Source organism: Oncorhynchus gorbuscha, linkage group LG02, assembly GCF_021184085.1.
Source record: "Oncorhynchus gorbuscha isolate QuinsamMale2020 ecotype Even-year linkage group LG02, OgorEven_v1.0, whole genome shotgun sequence".
In the NCBI taxonomy this organism is placed as follows: Eukaryota; Metazoa; Chordata; class Actinopteri; order Salmoniformes; family Salmonidae; genus Oncorhynchus; species Oncorhynchus gorbuscha.
In genome coordinates, this window is record NC_060174.1 from 89,843,023 (window position 1) to 89,869,059 (window position 26,037).

Here is a 26,037-nt window from a genome sequence, read left to right on the forward strand (position 1 = left end):
TGAACACTTATTTTAATATAATACATCAATAAAAATCCATTTAGCCTCAAATAAATAATGAAACATGTTCAATTTGGTTTAAATAATGAAAAAACAATGTGTTGGAGAAGTAAAAGTGCAATATGTGCCATGTAAAAAAAGCTAACGTTTCAGTTCCTTGCTCAGAACATGAGAACATATGAAAGTTGTTGGTTCCTTTTAACACGAGACTTCAATATTCCAAGGTAAGAGGTTTTAGGTTGTAGTTTATATAGTATTTATAGGACTATTTCTCTCTCTACCATTTGTATTTCATATACAGTGGGGAGAACAAGTATTTGATACACTGCCGATTTTGCAGGTTTTCCTACTTACAAAGCATGTAGAGGTTTCATTTTTAATCATAGGTACACTTCAACTGTGAGAGATGGAATCTAAAACAAAAATTCAGAAAATCACATTGTATGATTTTTAAGTAATTAATTTGCATTTTATTGCAAGACATACATATTTGACCAACCAGTTAGAATTACGTCTCTCACAGACCTGTTTGTTTTTCTTTAAGAAGCCCTCCTGTTCTCCACGCATTACCTGTATTAACTGCACCTGTATCAACTCATTACCTGTATAAAAGACACCTGTCCACACACTCATTCAAATAGACTCCAACCTCTCCACAATGGCCAAGACTAGAGAGCTGTCGAAGGACATCAGGGATAAAATTGTAGACCTGCACAAGGCTGGGATGGGCTACAGGACAATCGGGAAGCAGCTTGGTGAGAAGGCAACAACTGTTGGCACAATTATTAGAAAAGGGAAGAAGTTCAAGATGACTGTCAATCACCCTCGGTCTGGGGCGCCATGCAAGATCTCACCTCATGGGCATCAATGATCATGAGGAAGGTGAGGGATCAGCCCAGAACTACACGGCAGGACATTGTCAATGACCTGAAGAGAGCTGGGACCACAGTCCCAAGAAAACCATTAGTAACACACTATGCCGTCATGGATTAAAATCCTGCAGGGCACGCAAGGACCCCCTGCTCAAGCCAGCACATGTCCAGGCCCATCTGAAGTTTGCCAATGACCATCTGGATGATCCAGAGGAGGAATGGGAGAAGGTCATGTGGTCTGACACAAAAATATAGCTTTTTGGTCAAAACTCCACTCGCCGTGATTGGAGGAAGAAGGATGAGTACAACCCCAAGAACACCATCCCAACCGTGAAGCATGGAGGTGGAAACATCATTCTTTGGGGATGCTTTTATGCAAAGGGGACAGGACGACTGCACCGTATTGAGGGGAGGATGGATGGGGCCATGTATCGTGAGATCTTGGCCAACAACCTCCTTCCCTCAGTAAGAGCATTGAAAATGGGTCGTGGCTGGGTCTACCAGCATGACAACGACCCAAAACACACAGCCAGGGCAACTAAGAAGTGGCTCCGTAAGAAGCATCTCAAGGTCCTGGAGTGGCCTAGCCAGTCTCCAGACCTGAACGCAATAGAAAATCTTTGGAGGGAGCTGAAAGTCCGTATTTCCCAGCAACAGCCCCGGGACCTGAAGGATCTGGAGAAGGTCTGTATGGAGGATTGGGCCAAAATCCCTGCTGCAGTGTGTGCAAATCTGGTCAATAACTACAGGAAACATATGATCTCTGTAATTGTAACGGCGTTCATCTGTTGTAAGAAGAGAGTCGGACTGAAACGCAGCGTGTAGGTTACTCATGACTTTAATGAACAGAATAGCGGTACATGAAATAACTGAAATACAAAAACAACAGAACGGAACGTGAAACTAATTACAGCCTATCTGGTGACTACTACACAGAGATGGGAACAAACACCCACAAAATACAAAGCAAAAGTCAGGCTGCCTAAATACGGTTCCCAATCAGAGACAACGCGAAGCACCTGACTCCAATTGAGAATCGCCTCAGGCAGCCAAGCCTATACAACACCCCTAATTAGCCACGATCCCAAATACTACAAACCCCAATACGAAAAACAACATATAAACCCATGTCACACCCTGGCCTACCCAAACATATAACAAAAACACAAAATACAATGACCAAGGTGTGACAGTAATTGCAAACAGGTTTCTGTACCAAATATTAAGTTCTGCTTTTCTGATGTATCAAATACTTATGTCATGCAATAAAATGCAAATTAATTACTTAAAAATCAATACAATGTGATTTTCTGGATTTAAAAAATATTCTGTCTCACAGTTGAAGTGTACCTATGATAAATATTGCAGACCTCTACATGCTTTGTAAGTAGGAAACACTGCCGATTTTGCAGGTTATCAAATACTTGTTCTCTCCACTGTACCTTTGACTATTAGATGTTCTTATAGGCACTTTAGTATTGCCAGTGTAACAGCATAGCTTCCGTCCCTCTCCTCGCCCCTACCTGGGCTCGAACCAGGAACACATCGACAACAGCCACCCTCGAAGCATCGTTACCCATCGCTCCACAAAAGCCGCGGCCCTTGCAGAGCAAGGGGAATAATTACTCAAAGTCTGAGTGACATTTGAAACACTTTTAGCGCGCTCCCCGCTAACTAGCTAGCCATTTCACATCGGTTACACCAGCCATTAGGCTGATAGGCTTGAAGTCATAAACAGCGCTGTGCTTGCAAAGAGCTGCTGGCAAAACGCAAAAGTGCTGTTTGAATGAATGCTTATGAGCCTGCTGCTGCCTACCATCGCTCAGTCAGACTGCTCTATCAAATCATAGACTTAATTATAACATAACACACACAAATATGAGTCTTTGGTCATTAATATGGTCGAATCCTGAAACTATCATCTTGAAAACAAAACGTTTATTTCAGTGAAATACGGAACCGTTCTGTTTTTTTTTCTAACGGGTGGCATCCCTAAGTCTAAATATTCTTGTGACATTGCACAACCTTCAATGTTATGTCATAATTATATACAATTCTTGCAAATTAGTTCACAATGAGCCAGGCTGCCCAAACTGTTGCATATACCCGGTCTCAGCGTGCAATGAACGCAAGATAAGTGACACGATTTCACCTGGTTAATATTGCCTGCTAACCTGGATTTCTTTTAGCTAATTATGCAGGTTTTGAAAATATATACTTGTGTATTGATTTTAAGAAAGGCATTGGTGTTTATGGTTAGGTACAGTTGTCCAACGATTGTGCTTTTTTCGCAAATGTGCTTTTGTTAAATCATCCTCCAGCATTGTATCGATTTATATGCAATGCAGGACACGCTATATAAACTAGTGATATCATCAACCATGTGTAGTTATAACTAGTGATTATGATTGATTGACTGTTTTTTTATAAGATAAGTTTAATGCTAGCTAGAAACTTACCTTTGCTTCGACTGCATTCGCTCCTTGTGGAGTGCAACGAGAGGGCAGGTGGTTAGAGCATTGGACTAGTTAGCTGTAAGGTTGCAAGATTGGGTCCCCTGAGCTGACAATGTGATCTGTCCTTCTGCTCTTGTACAAGGCAGTTAACCCACCGTTCCTAGGCCGTCATTGAAAATAAGAATGTGTTAACTGACTTGCCTAGTTTAGATTAGGCATGGAATTCCAAGAGTTCTTCCTGGGTCCCTGTATAGATTCATCCAAATATCTCAGAATTGGGAGAATAATGGAGAGAAAGGGGTTAAGGTCTTGATTCAGCACCACCAGTTTATCAAACATTCCTAGATATACGGTGCCTTCGGAAAGTATTCAGACCACTTGACCCTTTTACACATTTTGTTACATTACAGCCTTATTCTAAAATGTCTTAAATCATGTTTTCCTCATCAATCAACACACAATACCCCATCCGTTTCGTGCCTATTGAACACGACCCAGGCCAAGGTAATCATGGAAATCCTTGGAAGCAGCAGTATCGGAAGGTAGAAAGTGGGTCAGGAGTTCAAGGGTTAAAGGTCTCTCTTCTTCCTCCCCCGTAGGCTCTACAGAAGCTGTCCAATCAGTACCTGAAAAGGGAATGGCCAGCCAGCCTACCAGAGGAGCCCACAGAACACAGGTAAGACCTCTCGTCACTGTGGCATTGTCAGAAATCGTATTGTCTCCCACTCTCCCTCAAGTGAAATGGACAGATGTTAGTGTTATTTTTCCATAATAATGCTTACTAGTGTGTATACAATTATGCCCAATTGTAACCATATTAACAACACAGTAGAACATATCAAATGTATTTGTCTCCATAAGTATAATAATGTGTGTGTGTGTGCATGTCTTCATAGGAACATGTATACGGTTTGGAAGGCCTACTTGGAGGGCACGGTGCATGTGACCCAGTCCAGGATCACGGCCTGTGAGAACTACAGGAACCAGGTGTCAGACCCAGCCAAGACTGCCAGGCTGCAGAAGGAGCATCAGCTCAGGAAGGTATGGAGGCCAAACCACCATCACAACATGGCTTAGCTTTGCATAGTTTGCAGACTCTCTCCTGCTCTCTCATGTCTTACATTGGATGTATGTCTCCATTTATACAGCTGGTGAGTTGAAACCACTGAAACAATTCAGGATGTGTTGTTTTCTGACTTAAGGGGAAGTACGCTGTTCTTGATACCAACCAGTGTATTTACAGCGCCTTCAGAAAGTATTCACACCCCTGGACTTTTGCCACATTTTGTTATGTTACAGCCTGAATTAAACATTTATTCAATTTAGAGTTTTTGGTCACTGGCCTACACACAGTACTTCATAATGTCAGTGGAATTATGTTTACATATTCATTAAAAATTAAAATCTGAAATATTCAACAATAGTCAATAAGTATTCAACCCCTTTGTTATGGCAAGCCTAAATAAATGCAGGAGTAGAAATGTGCTTAACAATTCACATAATAAGTTGCATGGACTCACTGTGTGCAATAATAATGTTTAACATTATTTTTGAATGACTACCTCATCTCTATACCACACACAAACAATTTATCTGTAAGTCGAGAAGTGGAAGTGAATTTCAAACACAGATTCAACCACAAAGATCAGCGACCAGGTTTTCCAATGCCTCGCCAAGAAGGGCAGCTATTGGTAGATGGGTAAAAAAATATACATGTTTATATATCCCTTTGAGCATTGTGAAGTTATTAATCACACTTTGGATGGTGTATCAATACACCCAGTAACTACAAAGGTAACGCAGTTGCCAGAGAAGAACGAAACCATTTCATAACAGTTAGATGGCTGTGATAGGAGAGAACTGAAGATGGATCAACAACATTGTAGTTACTCCACAATACTAACCAAATTGAGAGTGAAAATAAGTAAGTCTACAGAAATATATGCATCCTGTTTGCAACACAGCACTAAAGTAATACTGCAAGAAATGTGGCAATGCAATTAACACTTTGTATTTAGGACAAAAAGTTATGTTGGGGCAAATACAATACAACACATTACTGAGCACCGCTCTCCATATTTTCAGGCATAGTGGTGGCTGCATCATGTTATGGAAGGGGAGTTTTTCAGGATAAAAAAATAAACTTAATGGAGCTAAGGACATGCAAAATCCTGGAGGAAACCTTGCTTTAGACTGCTTTCCACCAGACATTGGTAGATTATTTCACCTATCAGCAGGACAATAAGCTAATACACAAGGCCAAATCTACACGAGTTGTTTACCAAGAAGACCGTTAATGTTCCTGATTGGCTGGGTTAAAATGTATTCGGAAAATGTTCAGACCCCTTGACTTTTTCTACATTTTGTTGTGTTACAGCCTTATTTTTTTTAAATCCCTCATCAATTTACCCACAATACCCCATAATAAAAAATGGAAATATCATATTTACAAAATGTTCCTTTACTCAGTAATTTGTTGAAGCACCTTTGGCAGCGATTGCAGCCTCTAGTGCTCTTGGGTATGACGTTACAAGCTTGTCACAACTGTATTTGTAGTCTATTACAGCCTACAAAGTGAAGCACTGCCGAGAGCTGCCCAGTGACACGAGCCTACCAGATGAGCTAAATAACGTCTATGCTCGCTTTGAGACAGGTAACACTGAACATGCACGAGAGCACCAGCTGTTCCGGGTGATTGTGTGATCACGCTCTCTGCAGCCAATGTGAGTAAGACCTTTAAATAGGTCAACATTCACAAGGCCGTAGGGCCAGACGGATTACCAGGACGTGTACGCTGATCAACTGGCAAGTGTCTTCACTGACATTTTCAACCTCTGTCCGAATCTGTAATACCAGCATGTTACAAGCAGACCACCATAGTCCCTGTGCCCAAAACACTAAGTTAACCTGCCTAAATGACTACTGACCCGTAGCACTCATGTCTGTAGCCATGAAATGCTTTGAAAGGCTGGTCATGGCTCACATCAACACCATTATTCCAGAAACCATAGACCCAGTCCAATTTGCATAGCGCCCTATAGCGTGTTCTCATTGGACAGGTTCAGGTAGTATCCTCCCCCATTTTACCCCATTCAGAGATATTTTCGCCTTACTGAATACGCCCCTGCTTCCCTATCAGCTAGTTGGCCACACTGCTGCCCTACCAAGTTGGTCAGGCTTTGACCAACAATTGGTCTCTAGTTACCTCTGTCCAGTCTCCACATTCCACTGGCTACCATCAACAAGCACCCTTTGTTCACCCTGACTAACCTAATAAGAATATTATGTTAGCTCTTAGGACATCATAGAATGGGTTACCAATAGACAGGCATGCATTTCCAGGCATGATAATTGTATTGGCAATGCATCTGAATATAGCCAAGTATTAGGGATGTGTATCATTCCCTTTCAAGATGATTCAATACATGGGCTTTGATATGATACAGGAACGATACATTTTAGTTTGTAACGATTCAGTGCAATTCGGTTTGATTAGAGAACTAATTGATTTGATGCATTAACATTTGTTGCATAAATACATACATTTTCCATTCTAAATGAAAATCTGCTGCGTATGGAGCTCAGGAGCTGGACATCTGAGCTGGATCTGTCTGCTGATTACTTCTGTGTGTGTAAATGATACGTGTGTGTGTTTTAGGGATTCATATTTTACAGAGCATCTACCAAGTTTCAGTACTGAAAATAATTAATATTTATCCTGAGAGTCCCAGGAAATACTGTAAAAATGCCCATTTTAAAGTGCCCATTTTAAAGCGTTTAAAACCAAGATAAGGTCACAATGCCAGGGTTCTCCCAAAATAGGAGGGGTGTTCCACATTGCCAGCTTGGCTGCTCCACTATGTAAAGACTTTACAGCAAGTGAAACTGATATTTAGTAATGATAGAGTAACTTTGATGGCCAATGACGTTGTGAATTGTGAAACGGTTCTTAAATTCTGAGCTTTATCATGTTGCTTAATTCATTCAGCGCGTTTCAGCAGTAGGCCTAGACTATCTTTCCACAGAATGCGCTGAGGCAGAGAGTGTAACCCTGAAATATAGCATTGTGTAATCATACCAACTTTAACTGTAATCAAATAGAAGTCAAATGACCAAAGTTGCTAAGCTTGCTAGCTAACCTCCAACAAATGACAGAATTTCTCCAATTTGGCTAAATCGAATTGATTTTACAGATAGCAGATCAGCTAATGACTAATGGGGAGATGAAGACAGGAAATTGTTTAAATTAAATAGAGCTGTATTTTGACAGGCATCGATAGGCGAGACGTGCTTTGATAATGCAACCTATGGATTACAGAATAAAGTTGGTCATTTTTATGCGAGTCAGGATTTTGGGTTTCAGTGAAAATAGCCTATAGGTTATATATATGTGAGTCCATAGAGAAATAATACACTTGATTAAGGCTACTGCATGGTAAATGTTTCTGATCAGTGATAGATGAGCAAATGAAGCCAGCGATCAATTAACCAAATATACAGAAAGATTTTGTGAAACAAAATCACGTTGATTATCAGACAAGTCACAGGCTTTTTGTCGGGAGTAGGCCAGGCTGAAGAGCAAAATCAACTTGTATAACATGCTATAAATGTTTCCTAATCAGATAATATATCAGCAAACTAGAATAAAGATGATAATTAGTACGCACCTTAATTTAGCTAACATTTCACTAGCCTAATTACCAAATATCAAACAGAGATTCAGTGAAAACAATCTGACATGAATTGATTAATCAAGACGAGTGCCCCACTCTTGTATCAAAGTAGCACCACGGCGCTGTCCCCATCAAAACAATGCTGAAATAATCATCTTGGTGACCACACACACACACACACACACACACACACACACACACACACACACACACACACACACACACACACGTCTATCACTTTGAATTATTAGAACTGTTGGATATGACTTTTTTCATCATTCAATTGATCATATCTAAAGTGCGTTTTCCTCTAATGGCCGTCTCCTCACTTCGCTTCCGCCGCGTTGTTCTCAAAACCAGTTCAATATAGTCTACTGTTTTACTGCTGGCTCATTTCTGTGATGTCAGACCTGGGCTCGGGCTTCAGCTCACCGGGCTTGGGTCGGACCGGGATCACATTTTCAGTTCTGATGAGAACTCTTAAACTGCATTCGTATCTCGTGCTGTCAGGCAGTGTCAATTATGCGTGTGCTTTGAATTTATGGTGTCTTTGTGAAGTAAATACGGTATCCTAAAGGCATCCACGCGACAAGTTTTTTAAAATTTTTAATGTAGTTATTTTATTTTTTTGCACATTATCCAATCTGCCGCTGCTCATGTGGTGTATTTTGTGGAATTGCTGCAGTGCGACATTGGGGAAAACGTTGTAATATCCAGGGTCTAGTCATTCAAAAGAATATAGGAAATGTTAAGTGTTCCTGGTATCCCGTTACCGGTGTTCCTCCCGTGTGTGTGTGTGTGGGGGGGGGGGGGGGCCTTACTTTTATTCTGGTAAAGCATCATTTTCAACAATGCATAGATAACAATAACCTAGCAAATTACAGAGGTTGTCACTCAAATAATAAGGCCTAATATTGCTCAAGATATTTTAGCATTTGAATAATGAAGATGCTGCATACCTTCCATGAATCATTACATCCCTACCATGTATATCTCACAATTAATAACTGTACGTCACCACTTGTTTGTCCAGTGTATTGATCAGCTCACATATATACTCTACATGACCAAAAGTATGTGGACACATGCTCATTGAACATCTCAATCCAAAATCATGGGCATTAATATGGAGTTGGTCCCCCCCCTTTGTTGGAACATTGCTGCAGGGATTTGTTTCCATTAAGCCACAAGCATTAGTGAGGTTGAGCACTGATGTTAGGCAATTAGGCCTGGCTCACAGTCAGCGTTCCAATTCATCCCAAAGGTGTTCGATGGGGTTGAGGTCAGGGCTCTGTGCAGGCCAGTCAAGTTTTTCCTCACCAGTCTCGACAAACAATTTCTCTATGGACTTGGTTTGTGCACAGGGGGATTCCCCAAACTGTTTCCTCGGAGTTGGAAGCACAGAATCGTCTAGAATGTAGTGTTAAGATTTCCCTTCACTGGAACTAAGGGGCCTAGCCCGAGCCATGAAAAACAGCCCCAGACTATTATTCCTCCTCCACCAAACTTTACAGTTGGCACTATGCATTCGGGCAGGTAGCTTTCTCCTGGCATCCGCCAAACCCAGATTCGTCCATCGAACTGCCAGATGGTGAAGCCGGGATTCATCACTACAGAGAACGCATTTCCACGGAGTCCAATGGCTGTGCGCTTTACACCACTCCAGCTGACGCTTGGCATTGCGCATGGTGATCTTAGGGCTTGTGTGTGACTTCTCTGCCAAGGAAACCCATTTCATGAAGCTCACAATGAACAGTTCTTGTGCTGTCGTTGCTTCCAGAGGCAGTTTGGAACTCTGTAGTGAGTGTTGCAACCGAGGACGGAATATTTTTACGCGCTTCAGCCCTTAGCGGTCTCGTTCTGTGAGCTAGTGTGCCTACCACTTTGCGACTGAGCCGTTGTTGCTCTTATACGTTTCCACTTCACAGTAACAGCACTTACAGGGAAAAAAATAATAAAGGAAAATATATATAGTTTATTTTAATAATGTGGCATCCTATGATGGTGCCACGTTGAAAGTAATAATAATAATAATATATGCCATTTAGCAGACGCTTTTATCCAAAGCGACTTACAGTCATGTGTGCATACATTCTACGTATGGGTGGTCCCGGGAATCGAACCCACTACCCTGGCGTTGTCACTGAGTTCTTCAGTAAGGCCATTCTACTGCCAATGTTTGTCTTGGCTGTGTGCTGGATTTTATACACCTGTCAGCAATGGGTGTGGCTGAAATAGACGAATCCACTAATTGGAAGGGGTGTCCACTTTTTTAACCTTTATTTAACTGGGCAAGTCAGTTAAGAACAAAGTCTTATTTTCAATGACTGCCTAGGAACAGTGAGTTAACTGCCTTGTTCAGGGGCAGAACAGCTCGGGGATTTGATCTTGCAACCTTTCGGTTACAAGTCCAACGCTCTAACCACTAGGCTACCTGCCGCCCCACATACTTTAGTGTGTGTGTATATATAGTCAATTTCACCACATGAGATGTTCTGTACCATATATTGATAACTGTTTGTTTAGTGTATATACACATACTGATAACCTCTGGTTGTTGTTTGTTTAGTGTATTGACCAGCTGACGCTGGTGCAGGCAGAGCTGCAGGACTCTGTGAAGGAGCTGGCCAAGACCAGGAAGAAGTACCAGGAGACTGAGACCATGGCCCAGGCTGTCAGAGACAAGGCTGAGCAGGATGCCAAGTATGTACAGTACATGCAGACATACACAATGTCTGTCCAATCCCAAATCCCCCCCTACAGCCTTATGGAGATCTGAGAGGATCAGATGGGTAAGAAATCTGGGTACAATTCCACCAAGCCTATCGGAGGGAAAGGGGGAGCTATTACCGTAATGCTACCTATCCAATACTCCGACGTACAGGAGTGAAAATGTAAGACTTATGGTTGGAACCACTGGTCTTGTGTGAATCGGTTCACATGCATGATCCTTCTCTCCTTCTGTTCTGTCCAGGTCCAAACTGAGTCTGTTCCAGTCCAGGTCCAGTCTGCAGCGGGCCAGTGTAAAGGTGAGAGCATTACATTAATACATTGTATGTATGGCCAATTGGCCAAGCCCACAAACTCAGCTGCATAGGGGCCCAAAATAAATTCTGTTGTAGCATCAACCTATCAAACTAAAGATTACCTGGAATGCCCCCATGAGTGTTTTTTTTTCACCAGCTAAAAGCCAAAAGGAGTGAGTGTAACTCCAAAGCCAACCACGCCAGGAACGACTATCTGCTCACGCTAGCAGCGGCTAATGCTCACCAGCAGCGTTACTACGACACGGACCTGATCGACTGCATCAAGGTGAGGCGTCAGCACACACATGTACGGGCATTCCAGGTCATCTTTTTGTTTGCAGTCATGCTGCATATCTCAGACGATTGCTTTGTCATAGTTTGCATGACTGCAGAAACAGACAACTTGGAACACCACCACTAAGGTGCGAGTGAGAGATATGCTGGCTTATTGCTGCATTACTGGTCAATTACAAGTTACGTTCCTAACGTATTACCTTGTTGCCCTGTGCTCCTCAGGTTCTGGATGGGGGCATCTATGAGCAGGTGAAGGACTACCTGGTCTCTCTGAGCCAGACAGAGTTGGAGGCCTACCAGGCTGTACACGACACCTTCAATGTCGTCCTGGATAGCTCCAACGGGGTGAGTGCATGGAAACTAGCCCACAAATTAGCTTTAATTGAACTAGCCTGCTTCCAGATCTGTTTGTGCCATCTTGCAGACTCCTAATGTCCTAATGAGGAAAATGAGCAGAAATTGGAGTAACAGCGCTGGTTCAGTCAGTGGCCTTGCTTAAGACCTGAAAACTCACATTCCCCAGAGCTTATGCCTAGGCTTTAGCTCAGATGGCTAACAGTCTTGTGGGGTGTAGAAGAACCGAGTTTGAAACCTAGTCGGTCATATTCACATTGATACCATGGTTTAGGTCCTAATTTTTCCATCAAAGATTTAGAGATGACCATTTACCTATCTCAATACTCTATTGTTTTACTAGCTATTCAGTTACCCCTCAGCCATTGGCCTCTCTTAGTCCTGATCTCTTGGTCCTCTTGCGTTTCTGGAACCTGAACTTGGTTTGCAGTTCATTTCCTGGCAGCCCAGCGTGACCGTATATTTGTGGTGAAACAGCGACCTCCGGGTGCTCTGTTTAACAGTTTAACATATTTTGACCCGTTGACCCATATGGTTCTTTTTCACTGTGACACCACACAGCAGCCTGTGTGTCTGTGCATAGTTTGGAACCTCTCTCAGGTCATCTTCCTGTGAACCTTGAGGTGACCATGAATGCTCCCCCATGACTTTGGGTTATACTGTGCTCTGCTCTGACCGTCAGTGGTCCTTCCATGGCCATGACTTAAGACCAGTGTGGTTGCCCTTCAATGACATAATAAACACTCAAAGGATTAAGTAAATCCTCTTCTGTCATGATAATGATATTTTATCTATTCAAATCCCTTCATGCCTCTGTCAGATTATTAGATGCCTCTATTGTGGCCTTATGAGGTTACCTAAACAAGTGTGTTCGTGTCTGTGTTCTCTCCAGGTGACGCAGGACTTCCAACAGCAGCAGTTTGTACAGCACAACCCAGTGTTCCACAGCGCCCCAGCCATCCTCTTCCAACCCAGCGACACTGACAAGGTGGGGAGTAGTGCTATGCTAACGCTACTGTTCTCATGGTACGTGGTGGCTAGTGCTACGCTACACACTAGCTATGCTATAGCTTCCCGCTCATAGAACCACTGATCATTCCTCACCGCTAGGTGAGCTAAATTGCTCTACCGTACAGGCTTCTGTGTGTGTGTAACACAAATGAATAGGTAAGCTCACTTTTCAGCTTGAATTGCCTCCACCGACGCCATAAAATTGCTAGCTTTTTGGTGATAAAGCTGGCTAAGGCATTGCGAAACTGAGGGCGACTAGATCAATCTCAGTAGTGAACTTGTGAGGAAGGAAACAATGCTATGTAAACAAACGACACTTACGTCTATTGCATGTTGTGCATGTGCGTTGGTGAGTGTTTGTTGCACGCAGCTTTGTGTGTATTTATAGTGTGTGGGTAGTGAGTCTGTGTATATGGTGTGCCTGTGTGCCCCAGAGGCCCCGTGCCTTAGGAACCTGTTCTCAGATGACCCAGTCTGTCCGTCTGCCCGCCAGTGCACTCGTCCACACCCTCCTCCACCCGCACCCCTCCTCCCATCCCATCCGCCCCTCCGCTACACTGGACAAATTGTTAGAAACCTCCAAGGCCCTCGTTGTTGTTTTCGTTGGAAGTCAAACAAGCGGTGGCCTGTTCCTAAAGAAAACATTTAGTGATGCAGTTTCCCCCTCAAACCTCCCCTTCCCTGTGCGAGACGACGGAGGGATCCGGAAAAGAACTGCACTGAAAGAGGAGCCGGAGGGGAGTGGGGACGTTTTGCAGGCAGGCAGGACCATGGACGGCCTAGGCATCTGTGAAAAGGGGGCATTGTAAGGGGGCCTCGTCAGTGTGCTCACTCCAACCCCCTGCCTTCCTCATCCCTCCTCCACTCTTCTACACCTGGCTGCCCCAGCTTCTAACACGAACTAGGTGTGGCTCTCCTCTCATTCACTGATTTATGGGCCTTCCGTAGTCCACGTTGTTTCTCTCACACACACACACATACACAAACGCAGAAAACTCGGCGCTCCACTTGTGGTGCCATTTTTCCATCTTCAACCTGTAGTTGGGGAAAAAAATTTTTTTAGCTGAGTGCACATTCAGTTAATCTGCCATTTGGACTGTGTTCATTCTTGTGTCAAGGGTCAGCTCTGCACATGAAGCATGCCAGGGCTCATCAGTCATGGGGTTTGACCTATACACCTCCTGAGTAGAGGTGAGACCAAACCTTCTGGTCCTGTTGTGTGTCCATCATCCCAACCAGCCAGGGCTCTGTTCATTAGTGTGCGATGGAAAACATTTTTAAATATTTTTTTATCCGGAAACAAGAATGAGTGCTTCTTATTAGCTAAGTATAGGGTTGTCCCTCCCCATTTCTGGACGTTTTCTTCCATTTGGTGGATAATGAGCAAATAGCGTTACAGAAGGTTCTGATAGAAATGTACTAGAACATACAGTCGGGCAAAAAAGTATTTAGTCAGCCACCAATTGTACAAGTTCTCCCACTTAAAAAGATGAGGCCTGTAATTTTCATTATAGGTACACTTCAACTATGACAGACAAAATGAGGAAAGAAATTCCAGAAAATCACATTCTATATTAGGAAATGGAAGACATACAAGACCACTGATAATCTCCCTCGATCTGGGGCTCCACGCAAGATCTTACCCCGTGGGGTCAAAATGATCACAAGAACGGTGAGCAAAAATCCCAGAACCACATGGGGGGACATAGTGAATGACCTGCAGAGAGCTGGGATCAAAATAACAAAGCCTACCATCAGTAACACACTACGCCGCCAGGGACTCAAATCCTGCAGTGCCAGACGTGTCCCCCTGCTTATGCCAGTACATGTCCAGGCCCGTCTGAAGTTTGCTCGAGAGCATTTGGATGATCCAGAAGAAGATTGGGAGAATGTCATATGGTCTGATGAAACCAAAATATAACTTTTTGGTAAAAACTCAACTCATTGTGTTTGGAGGACAAATAATGCAGAGTTGCATCCAAAGAACACCATACCTACTGTGAATCATAGGGGTGGAAACATCATGCTTTGGGGCTGTTTTTCTGCAAAGGGACCAGGACGACTGATCCGTGTAAAGGAAAGAATGAATGGGGCCATGTATCGTGAGATTTCGAGTGAAAACCTCCTTCCATCAGCAAGGGCATTGAAGATGAAACGTGGATGCGGCTTTCAGCATGACAATGATCCCAAACACACCGCCCGGGCAACGAAGGAGTGGCTTCGTAAGAAGCATTTCAAGGTCCTGGAGTAGCCTAGCCAGTCTCCAGATCTCAACCCCATAGGAAATCTTTGGAGGGAGTTGAAAGTCTGTGTTGCCCAGCAACCGCCCCAAAACATCACTGCTCTAGAGGAGATCTGCATGGAGGAATGGGCCAAAATACCAGCAACAGTGTGTGAAGACTTACAGAAAACGTTTGACCTCTGTCATTGCCAACAAAGGGTATATAACAAAGTATTGAGAAACTTCTGTTATTGACCAAATACTTATTTTCCACCATAATTTGCAAATAAATTCATTAAAAATCCTACAGTGGATTTTTTTTCTTTTTTCTTATTTTGTCTGTCATAGTTGAAGTGTACCTATGATGAAAATTACAGGCCTCATCTTTTTAAGTGTGAGAACTTGCACAATTGGTGGCTGACTAAATACTTTTTTGCCCCACTGTATATGATTGTCTGTCATGTAGACTAAATAACTGTCAGCTCTATTCATTCCATTTCTATTTTGCAATGTCCAGAACATATCAAATATATTTATATAGCCCTTCTTACATCAGCTGATATATCAAAGTGCTCTACAGAAACCCAGCCTAAAACCCCAAACAGCAAGCATTGCAGGTGTAGAAACACGGTGGCTAGGAAAAACTCCCTAGGAAGAAACTTAGAGGAACCAGGCTATGAGGGGTGGCCATTCCTCTTCTGGCTGTGCAGGGTGGAGATTATAACATACAGTGAACAGGCCACGGTTCCATAGCTGCAGGCAGAACAGTTAACTGGAGCAGCAGCACGGCCAGGTGGACTGGGGACAACAAGGAGACATCATGCCAGATAGTCCTGAGGCATGGTCCTAGGGCTCAGGTCCTCTGAGAGAAAGAAAGAATTAGAGAGAGCATACTTAAATTCACACAGGACACTGGATAAGACATGAGAAATACTCCAGATATAACAGACTGACCCTAGCCCCCCAACAAACTACTGAGGATAAATACTGGAGGCTGAGACAGGAGGGGTCAGGAGACACTGACCGCATCTGATGATACCCCCGGACAGGACCAAACAGGCAGGGTATAACCCCACCCACTTTGCCAAAGCTCAGCCCCCACGCCACTAGAGGGATATATTCAACCACCAACTTACCATCCTGAGACAAGGCCGAGTATAGCCCACAAAGATCTCCGCCACGGCACAACCCAACGGGGGGCGCCAACCCAGACAGGAAGACCACGTCAGTGACTCATCCCACTCAAATTATGCACCTCTCCTAGGGACGGCATGGAAGAGCACCAGTAAAAGCCAGTGACTCAGCCCCTGTAATAGGGTTAGAGGCAGAAAATCCCAGTGGAAAGAGGGGAACCGGCCAGGCAGAGGCATCAAGGGCGGTTCGTTGCTCCAGAGCCTTTCCGTTCACCTTCACACTCCTGGGCCAGACTACACTCAATCATATGACCCACTGAAGAGATGAGTCTTCAGTAAGGACTTGAAGGTTGAGACCGAGTCTGCGTCTCTCATGGGTAGGCAGACAATTCATAAAAAATTGAGCTCTATAGCAGAAAGCCCTGCTCCAGTTGTTTGCTTAGAAATTCTAGGGACAGTTAGGAGGCCTGCGTCTTGTGACCGTAGCGTACGTGTAGGTAGGACCAAATCTGAAAGATAGGTAGGAGCAAGCCCATGTAATTCTTTGTAGGTTAGCTGTAAAACCTTGAAATCAGCCCTTGCCTTGACAGGAAGCCCGTGTAGGGAGGCTAGCACTTGCGTAATATGATCAAATTGGTTGGTTCTCGTCAGGATTCTAGCAGAGGTATTTAGCACTATTTGAAGTTTATTTAGTGCTTTATCCGGGTAGCCGGAAAGTAGAGCATTTCAGTAGTCTAACCTAGAAGTGACAAAAGCATGGATTAATTCTTCTGCATCATTATTGGACAAAGTTTCTGATTTTTGCAATTTTACGTAGATGGAAAAAATCTGTCCTTGAAACAGTCTTGATATGTTAGTCAAAAGAGCGATCAGGGTCCGGAGTTACGCCGAGGTCCTTCAGTTTTATTTGAGACGACTGTACAACCATCAAGATTAATTGTCTGATTCAACAGAAGATCTCTTTTGTTTCTTGGGACCTAGAACAAGGATATCTGTTTTGTCCGAGTTTAAAAGTAGAAAGTTTGCAGCCATCCACTTCCATATGTCTGAAACACAGGCTTCTAGTGAGGGCAATTTTGGGGCTTCACCATGTTTCATTTAAATGTACAGCTGTGTGTCATCCGCATAGCAGTGAAAGTTAACATTATGTTATCGAATGACATCCCCAAGAGGTAAAATATATAGTGAAAACAATAGTGGTCCTAAAACAGAACCTTGAGGAACACCGAAAACTGATATCTTTCCAACAGATAAATTCAAAACTGGCCAGAACTTGTCCGTGTAGACGAATTTGGGTTTCCAGTCTCTCCAAAAGAATGTGATGATCGATGGTATCAAAAGCAGCACTAAGGTCTAGGAGCACGAGGACAGATGCAGAGCCTTGGTCTGACTCCAGTAAAAGGTAATTTACCACCTTCACAAGTGAAGTCTCAGTGCTATGATGGGGTCTAAAACCAGACTTGAAGCACTTCGTATACATTGTTTGTCTTCTGGAATGCAGTGAGTTGCTGCGCAACAGCTTTTTCTAAAAAATTTGAGAGAAATGGGACATTCGATATAGGCCCATAGTTTTTTATATTTTCTGGGTCAAGGTTTGGCTTTTTCAAGAGGCTTCATTACTACCACTTTTAGTGAGTTTGGTACACATCCGGTGGATAGAGAGCCGTTTATTATGTTCAACATAGGAGGGCCAAAAATACATTTTAGAATCGGCTTCCTATATTGCAACAAAGCATCCTTCACTCATGCTGCCAAACATACTGTAAGACTGACCATCCTGCCGTTCCTCGACTTTGGTGATGTCATCTATTAAAGAGCCTCCAACACTCTACTCAACAAACTGGATGCATTCTATCTCAGTGCCATCCATTTTGTCACTAAAGCCCCATACACTACCCACCATTGCGACTTGTACGCTCTCGTTGGTTGGCCTTCGCTTCATACTCGTCGCCAAACCCACTGGCTACAGGTTATCTACAAATCAAATCAAATTTATTTATATAGCCCTTTGTACATCAGCTGATATCTCAAAGTGCTGTACAGAAACCCAGCATAAAACCCCAAACAGCAAGCAATGCAGGTGTAGAAGCACGGTGGCTAGGAAAAACTCCCTAGAAAGGCCAAAACCTATGAAGAAACCTAGAGAGGAACCAGGCTATGTGGGGTGGCCAGTCCTCTTCTGGCTGTGCCGGGTGGAGATTATAACAGAACATGGCCAAGATGTTCAAATGTTCATAAATGACCAGCATGGTCGAATAATAATAAGGCAGAACAGTTGAAACTGGAGCAGCAGCACAGCCAGGTGGACTGAGGACAGCAAGGAGTCATCATGTCAGGTAGTCCTGGGGCATGGTCCTAGGGCTCAGGTCCTCCGGGAGAGAGAAAGAAAGAGAGAAGGAGAGAATTAGAGAACGCACACTTAGATTCACACAGGACACCGAATAGGACAGGAGAAGTACTCCAGATATAACAAACTGACCCTAGCCCCCCGACACAAACTACTGCAGCATAAATACTGGATGCTGAGACAGGAGGGGTCAGGAGACACTGTGGCCCCATCCGAGGATACCCCCCGGACAGGGCCAAACAGGAAGGATATAACCCCACCCACTTTGCCAAAGCACAGCACCCACACCACTAGAGGGATATCTTCAACCACCAACTTACCATCCTGAGACAAGGCTGAGTATAGCCCACAAAGATCTCCGCCACGGCACATCCCAAGGGGGGGGGGGGGGGGGCGCCAGCCCAGGCAGGATGACCACATCAGTGAATCAACCCACTCAGGTGACGCACCCCCTCCAGGGACAGCATGAGAGAGCCCCAGTAAGCCAGTGACTCAGCCCCTGTAATAGGGTTAGAGGCAGAGAATCCCAGTGGAAAGAGGGGAACCGGCCAGGCAGAGACAGCAAGGGGGGGTTCGTTGCTCCAGAGCCTTTCCGTTCACCTTCCCACTCCTGGGCCAGACTACACTCAATCATATGACCCACTGAAGAGATGAGTCTTCAGTAAGGACTTGAAGGTTGAGACCGAGTTTGCGTCTCTGACATGGGTAGGCAGACCGTTCCATAAAAATGGAGCTCTATAGGAGAAAGCCCTGCCTCCAGCTGTTTGCTTAGAAATTATAATATAATATTATTATAATATATGCCATTTAGCAGACGCTTTTATCCAAAGCGACTTACAGTCATGTGTGCATACATTCTACGTATGGGTGGTCCCGGGGATCGAACCCACTACCCTGGCGTTACAAGCGCCATGCTCTACCAACTGAGCTACAGAAGGACCAATTCTAGGGACAATTAGGAGGCCTGCGTCTTGTGACCGTAGCGTACGTGTAGGTATGTACGGCAGGACCAAATCAGAGAGATAGGTAGGAGCAAGCCCATGTAATGCTTTGTAGGTTAGCAGTAAAACCTTGAAATCAGCCCTTGCTTTGACAGGAAGCCAGTGTAGAGAGGTTAGCACTGGAGTAATATGATCAAAACTTTTGGATCCTGTCAGGATTCTAGCAGCCGTATTTAGCACTAACTGAAGTTTATTTTATCTACAAGTCTCTGCTAGGTAAAGCCCCATATCTTATATCAGCTCACTGATCATCATAGCAGCACCCACTCGTACAATGCGCTCCAGCAGGTATATCTCACTGGTCACCCCCAAAGCCAATTCCTCCTTTGGTCGTCTTTCCTTCCAGTTCTCTGCTGCCAATGACTGGAACGAACTGCAAAAATCTCTGAAGCTGGAGACTCGTATCTCTCTCACTAGCTTTAAGCACCAGCTGTCAGAGCAGCTCACAGATCACTACACCTGTACATAGCCCATCTGTAAACAGCCCATCTATCTAACTACCTCATCCCCATACTGTATTTATTTATTTATCTTGCTCCTTTGCACCCCAGTATCTCTACTTGCACATTCATCTTCTGCACATCTACCATTCCCGTGTTTAATTGCTATATTGTAATTACTTTGCCACCATGGCCTATTTATTGCCTTAACTCCCTTATCTTACCTCATTTGCACTCACTGTTTATAGACTTTTTGTTTTATTTTGTTCTACTGTATTATTGACTATTTTGTTTATTCAATGTGTAACTGTTGTTGTATGTGTCGAATTGCTATGCTTGATCTTGGCCAGGTCACAGTTGCAAATGAGAACTTATCTCAACTAGCCTACCTGGTTAAATAAAGGTGAATTAAAAAATAAATAAAAAGAGCGCCACTCCAGCTAGGATGGAGTCCGTCACTCCTCAGCAGGCCAGGCTTGGTCCTGTTTGTGGGTGAGTCCCAGAAAGCGGGCCAATAATCAACAAATTCTATCTTTTGGGAGGGACAGAAAACAGTTTTCAACCAGTGATTGAGTTGTGAGACTCTGCTGTAGAGCTCATCACTCCCCCTAACTGGGAGGGGGCCAGAGACAAATACTCGATGCCAACACATCTTTCTAGCAGATTTACACGCTGAAGCTATGTTGCGCTTGGTGACCTCTGACTGTTTCATCCTGCCGACGTGGATAACAATATCCCTATACTCTCTACACTCGGCAGTTTTAGCTTTAGATTAGCCTTAACGTCGGTAGCCCTGCCCCCTGATAAACAGTGTATGATCGCTGGATGAGTCATTTTAAGTCTAATACTGCGGGTAATGGGGTCGCCAATGACTAGGGTTTTCAATTTGTCAGAGGTAATGGTGGGAGGCTTAGGCGTCTCAAACCCCATAACGGGAGGAGTAGAGGCCAGAGAAGGCTCGGCCTCTGACTCCGACTCGCTGCTTAATGGGGAAAACTGGTTGAGAGTTTCTGTCGGCTGAATGAGCGACACCGGTTGAGCATTCCTACAGCATTTCCCTCCAGAAGCCATGAGAAAGTTGTCCGGCTGCGGGGACTGTGTGAGGGGATTTATACTAACGTTACTATCTGTACTTACTGGTGGCACAGACGCAGTTTCATCCTTTCTTACACTGAAATTACTCTTGCCTAACGATTGCGTCTGAAGCTGGGCATGCAGCACAGCTATCCTCGCCATAAGGCGATCGTTCTCCTGTATATTATAAGTACAGCGACTGCAATTAGAAGGCATCATGTTAATCTCTTACCTCCACCCGACACGCAGGCATCCCATCTAGACATCTGGAAATGCAAATGCGATACGCTAAATGCTAATAAAACTCGTTAAAACTCAAACGTTCATTAAAACACACATGCAGGGTACTGAATTAAAGCTACACTCGTTGTGAATCCAGCCAACAAGTCAGATTTTTAAAATGCTTTTCGGCGAAAGCTATCATTATGTGATAGCATGCAACACCCCTAAAGACCCGCAGGGGACGTAAACAAAATAATTAGCATAGTCTGCGCTACACAAAATGCAGAAATAAAATCTAAAACATTCATTACCTTTGACCATCTTCTCTGTTGGCACTCCTAGATGTCCCATAAACATCACTATTGGGTCTTTTTTTCCGATTAAATCCGTCCATATATAGCCTAGATATCGATCTATGAAGACTGTGTGATCAAGGAAAAAAACTGCATTTTATAACGCAACGTCATTTTTTAAAATTAAAAAAGTCGACGAGAAACTTTCACAAACTTCGAAATACTTTTGTAATGCAACTTTGGGTATTACTAAACGTTAATAATCGATCAAATTGATCACGAGGCGATGTATATTCTATAGCTGTACGTCTTGAAATAATGTCCGGATAAATCTCAACCAAAATATCCGGTCGGAGACCGGAAGAAATGGGCTGTCTCTTGTCCGTTTGACCAAGAAACAAATCCTAGGCAAATGACAAGACTGTTGACATCGTGTGGAAGCTGTAGGTATTGCAACCTCGGCTCCAGGTAATGTGGTTTCTATTCAACAATACATTCAAGTGGCGCATTGATATATTTTCCAGTTTTCAGTGATCAGATTTTCCTGCGCTTTTCGATGAAACGCACGTTCTGTTATAGTCACAGCCGTGATTTAACCAGTTTTAGAAACGCCTGAGTGTTTTCTATCCACACATACTAATCATATGCATATACTATATTCCTGGCATGAGTAGCAGGGCGCTGAAATGTTGGGCGATTTTTAACAGAATGTTCGAAAAAGTAGGGGGTAGGATCAACAGGTTAATGTTACTACTTAGCTTCGGCTGTTGGAGGTCCTGACGAACCATGTCCAGATAAAGCGTACGGAGTGAACAAGTTGATTGAGGGGAAAAACTAAAAATATAAACGGTAATTCAAAAGTAAATACCGTAAAGTTGTCAGGTAGCAAAGTAAGGTTAGCAACAAAACGCACAGCAGCACGTAAACAAGTCTGCAAGTTGTGACCCATTACTGAGTACACCACAGAATCCAGTTTGGTCCAGTGGGGCCGAGAATGAGACTTAAGGCCTTGTAGAGAGGTTGTGGAGAGAAATAAGCACAGGATGTTTCCATATTAATCTGGAATTTATGTTTTTCTGACGTCCAATCCTATTTTATTGGAATCGACTAACCCCCAAACAAATGTTATACTGATAACATCCCTGATTTCGAGACATTGCCTCTCATCCCAAAGGGATGCATGGATTGGCTGTTTGTCTCTTGTGAGGTCATCCATAGTGGAAGTGTTTTTTTCCTTGGTTGTTTTCCTTTCGACACAAACGTGATTTGTTTGACTGTCTGAATCCCGCTATTGAGGCAAGTTTTATTTCTTTTTTACTACGCCAACATTTCTCAAATCTCATTTAGTAATATTTGCCAACATTCACCCTTGGTTCCAATATCTTACCGTAAATCATTAGGTGTATATGGCTGTTTTATATGTACCAAAGTACACTGAACAAAAATATAAATGCAACCATTTCAAAGATTGTACTGAGTTACAGTTCATATAAGGAAATCAGTCAATTGAAATAATTGAATTAGGCCCTAATCTATGGGTTTCACATATCTGGGAATACAGATGGGCATCTGTTGGTCACAGATACCTTAAAAATAAGGTAGGGGCGTGGATCAGAACCAGTCAGTATTTGGTGTGACCACCACTTGCCTCATGCAGCCCGGCCCATCTCATTCGCATAGAGTTGATTGTGGCCTGTGGAATGTTGTCCCAATCCTCTTCAATGGCTTTGCAGAGTTTCTGGATATTGGCGGGAACTGGAACACGATATCGTACATGTCAAACCAGAGCATCCCTGTGATGCTCAATGTTGAGTATGCAGACCATGGAAGAACCCCCATGACAAAGCAAAGTTTCATCAGCTGACTGAGTGGCTGGTCTCAGAAGATGCTGGATGTCCTGGGCTGGTGTGGTTACAAGTGGTCTGCGGTTGTGAGGCCGGTTGGACGTACTGCCAAATACTCTAAAACGACATTGGAGGCAGTTTATGCTAGAGAAATTAACATTAAATTCTCTGACAACAGCTCTGGTGGACATTCCTGCAGTCAGCTTGCCAATTGCACGCTCCCTCAAAGTTGACATATGTGGCATTGTGTTGTGTGACACATTGTGTGTGACACATTGTGTAAACACATTTGTACCCAACATATTAGAGAAATAGGGTTTTTGTGCATATAGAACATTTCTGCTATGTTTTATTTCAGCTCATGAAACATGGGATCAACACTTTACATGTTATGTTTTATATTTTTGTTCAGTATATTGTTGACCTATTGCGATACACACCACACACACACACACACACACACACAGATTATGTTTAGCTGAATATTATCAGACTATTAAACTCTCTCTCTCTACCCCATCCATCACCCCTGGTCACTAGGTGGGGCAGCTGCATAAGCAGAGTGGCACAGCGGAGGAGCACAATCTGGATAAGGAGGCACGGAAGTGGGCGACCCGAGTGGCACGAGAACACAAGAGCATCATCCACAGCCAGCGGGTGAGAGAGGAAGGGATAGATGAAGGGTAGGGAAGGGTGAGAAAGGGGATAGTCTAAATTCTAGCGAGGGGATAGTCTATATTCTAGCAGATATATGCATCTTTCCCTGATTTAAAAAAAAATCAAATAAAAAATGGTTAATGTAAGATAGGACTGCATCGGTCCGCAACTGCCAACCGATCCAAATGTAGCATGCATCGGTCCGCAACTGCCAACCGATCCAAATGTAGCATGCATCGGTCAGAAAATCCATTAAAACATGAGAAATCGCTGATTCCATTTTTGTTGCTTATACTGCTTTCGAAAATGATTCATTTTGTGCCAACTAATGCTTCCTCTCCTTCAGTGTCGAACAAAGCATGTAACCGTTGACAATCATTGATCTCTACAAGGTATTTTGCATGCCGAGCAACACTGGGGAATATCAGTAGCCTAGTCAAACTGCGCACTGTGCTCAGCTTCGCACTCTAACCAGCGCGAGGTACAGCAATATTAGTCTTTATTAGTATTAGTCTTTATTAGTTGTGCTTTACCAAAATAAAAGTAAGCTAAAGGAGACAACTCATCTGGCTGTAGGCTACATGCCTAACAGTGCTTATTTTATTTACGTTTGTTCAGGTTCACCGTCAGCTGTACTTTTTGTATATTTGATTTAAAGATCCTGTGTATATTGTACTTTTTCGATTATAGAGGGTCTATGGTGGGAAAAAGTACCTAATTGTTACACTTGAGTAAAAGTAAAGATGCCTTAATAGAAAATTTAAGTGAGTAAGTAAAAGTGAGTCACCCAGTAAAACACTACTTGATTAAAAGTATTTTTTTAAATATATTTAAGTATCAAAAGTAAATGTAATTGCTAAAATATATTTAAGTATCAAGTTGGTGTAAATCATTTCAAATTTCTTATATTAAGCAAACCAGATGGCAAAAATGTTTATTTTCTTTGTATTTGCAGACAGCCAGGGGCACACTCTGACACTCAGACATCGTTTACAAATGAAAGGATGTGTGTTTAGTGAGTCCGCCAGATCAGAGGCAGTTGGGATGACCAGGGATGTTCTCTTGATAAATTTGTGAATTGGACAATTTTCCTGTCTTGCTAAGCATTAAAAATGTATGAAGTAAAAAGTACATTATTGTCTTTATTGTGGTGTAAAAGTGGTGGTGATGTAAAGTTTGCCACAAATATAAATGTTAAAGTTTAAGTACAGATACAAAAAAAAGACTGAAGTAGTACTTTAAAGTATTTTTACTTCAGTTTATAATTTCATAACGAGGACAGCAATCACTTTGCGAGGCACACTGCATGGCCAAAGTGGGAGGAGAAAAGAAGCTCACTTAAAATTCCAAACGGTCAAAACCATTCGATTTTGAAATGGAGACTAAATCCAAAGTTGTGCTATCTATTCATAGCTAATTTGTAAACAATAAATATGTTACTATCTCTAACACTTAATCTGCGAAAATTACAAGTTAATTAGATGGTGATGGAGATTTTCAGAACCTAAGTGGGGGGACAAAACATTATGGGGGGCTACAATCTGGTAGTGGGGTGGTAGATTCCTAGTCTCACTTATGGCTCAGGTCAGGTGCCTACATTGTACATACATCATTTACACACACACACGAACACTCACAAATTCAGCTCAGAGAGGCCCAGCTTATGAGCTCCATCAACAGCCCTCATAGGGCGCTGGTCAAAAGTAGTGTACTATATAGGGTTACATTTCAGACAGTCATTGAGATTGGTTTGTTTACTACATGTTATCTGTGACCTTCTAGGCCCTGGAGGACTATAGGACACAGCAGGGGCCATCTGAGCAGAACTGCAGTGAACTGGAACTCAAAATGGAGGCGGCCAGGGAGAACCTGCGGAGAGCTGAGGTAAACTTGTGTGTGTGTGGCGATGGTGAGTAGGGCTCACACTCGTGATAATGTAACCCTGCCTGTGACTTAAAATTTGGCCAAAAGGGAATATTTAAGATGTAGGTGTCCCGAGCCAGAGACCGGAGATCAGATCCAACTAGTTACATGCTTGTGTGTGTGATCCCTTTCTGAGGTTGGTATATCATTGGGCCAGTAGGTTGTCTCACCTCAGCCTCTCTTGCCTCTGATTCCC

At 43.2% G+C, this 26,037-nt stretch overlaps 1 protein-coding gene across 1 annotated transcript in view; it reads left to right on the forward strand.

Annotated features, from left to right (window-relative positions):
* Positions 1-26,037, forward strand: part of LOC124012585 (F-BAR and double SH3 domains protein 2-like) — a 56,044-nt gene that overhangs the window by 21,262 nt on the left and 8,745 nt on the right. Inside the window, exons 4-12 of the mRNA XM_046326363.1 lie at positions 3,928-4,004; positions 4,225-4,369; positions 10,571-10,704; positions 10,976-11,030; positions 11,185-11,313; positions 11,544-11,666; positions 12,568-12,663; positions 23,802-23,918; positions 25,701-25,802. Of these exons, the coding sequence (XP_046182319.1) occupies positions 3,928-4,004; positions 4,225-4,369; positions 10,571-10,704; positions 10,976-11,030; positions 11,185-11,313; positions 11,544-11,666; positions 12,568-12,663; positions 23,802-23,918; positions 25,701-25,802 (978 nt within the window). The remainder of the gene's footprint in view (positions 1-3,927; positions 4,005-4,224; positions 4,370-10,570; positions 10,705-10,975; positions 11,031-11,184; positions 11,314-11,543; positions 11,667-12,567; positions 12,664-23,801; positions 23,919-25,700; positions 25,803-26,037) is intronic.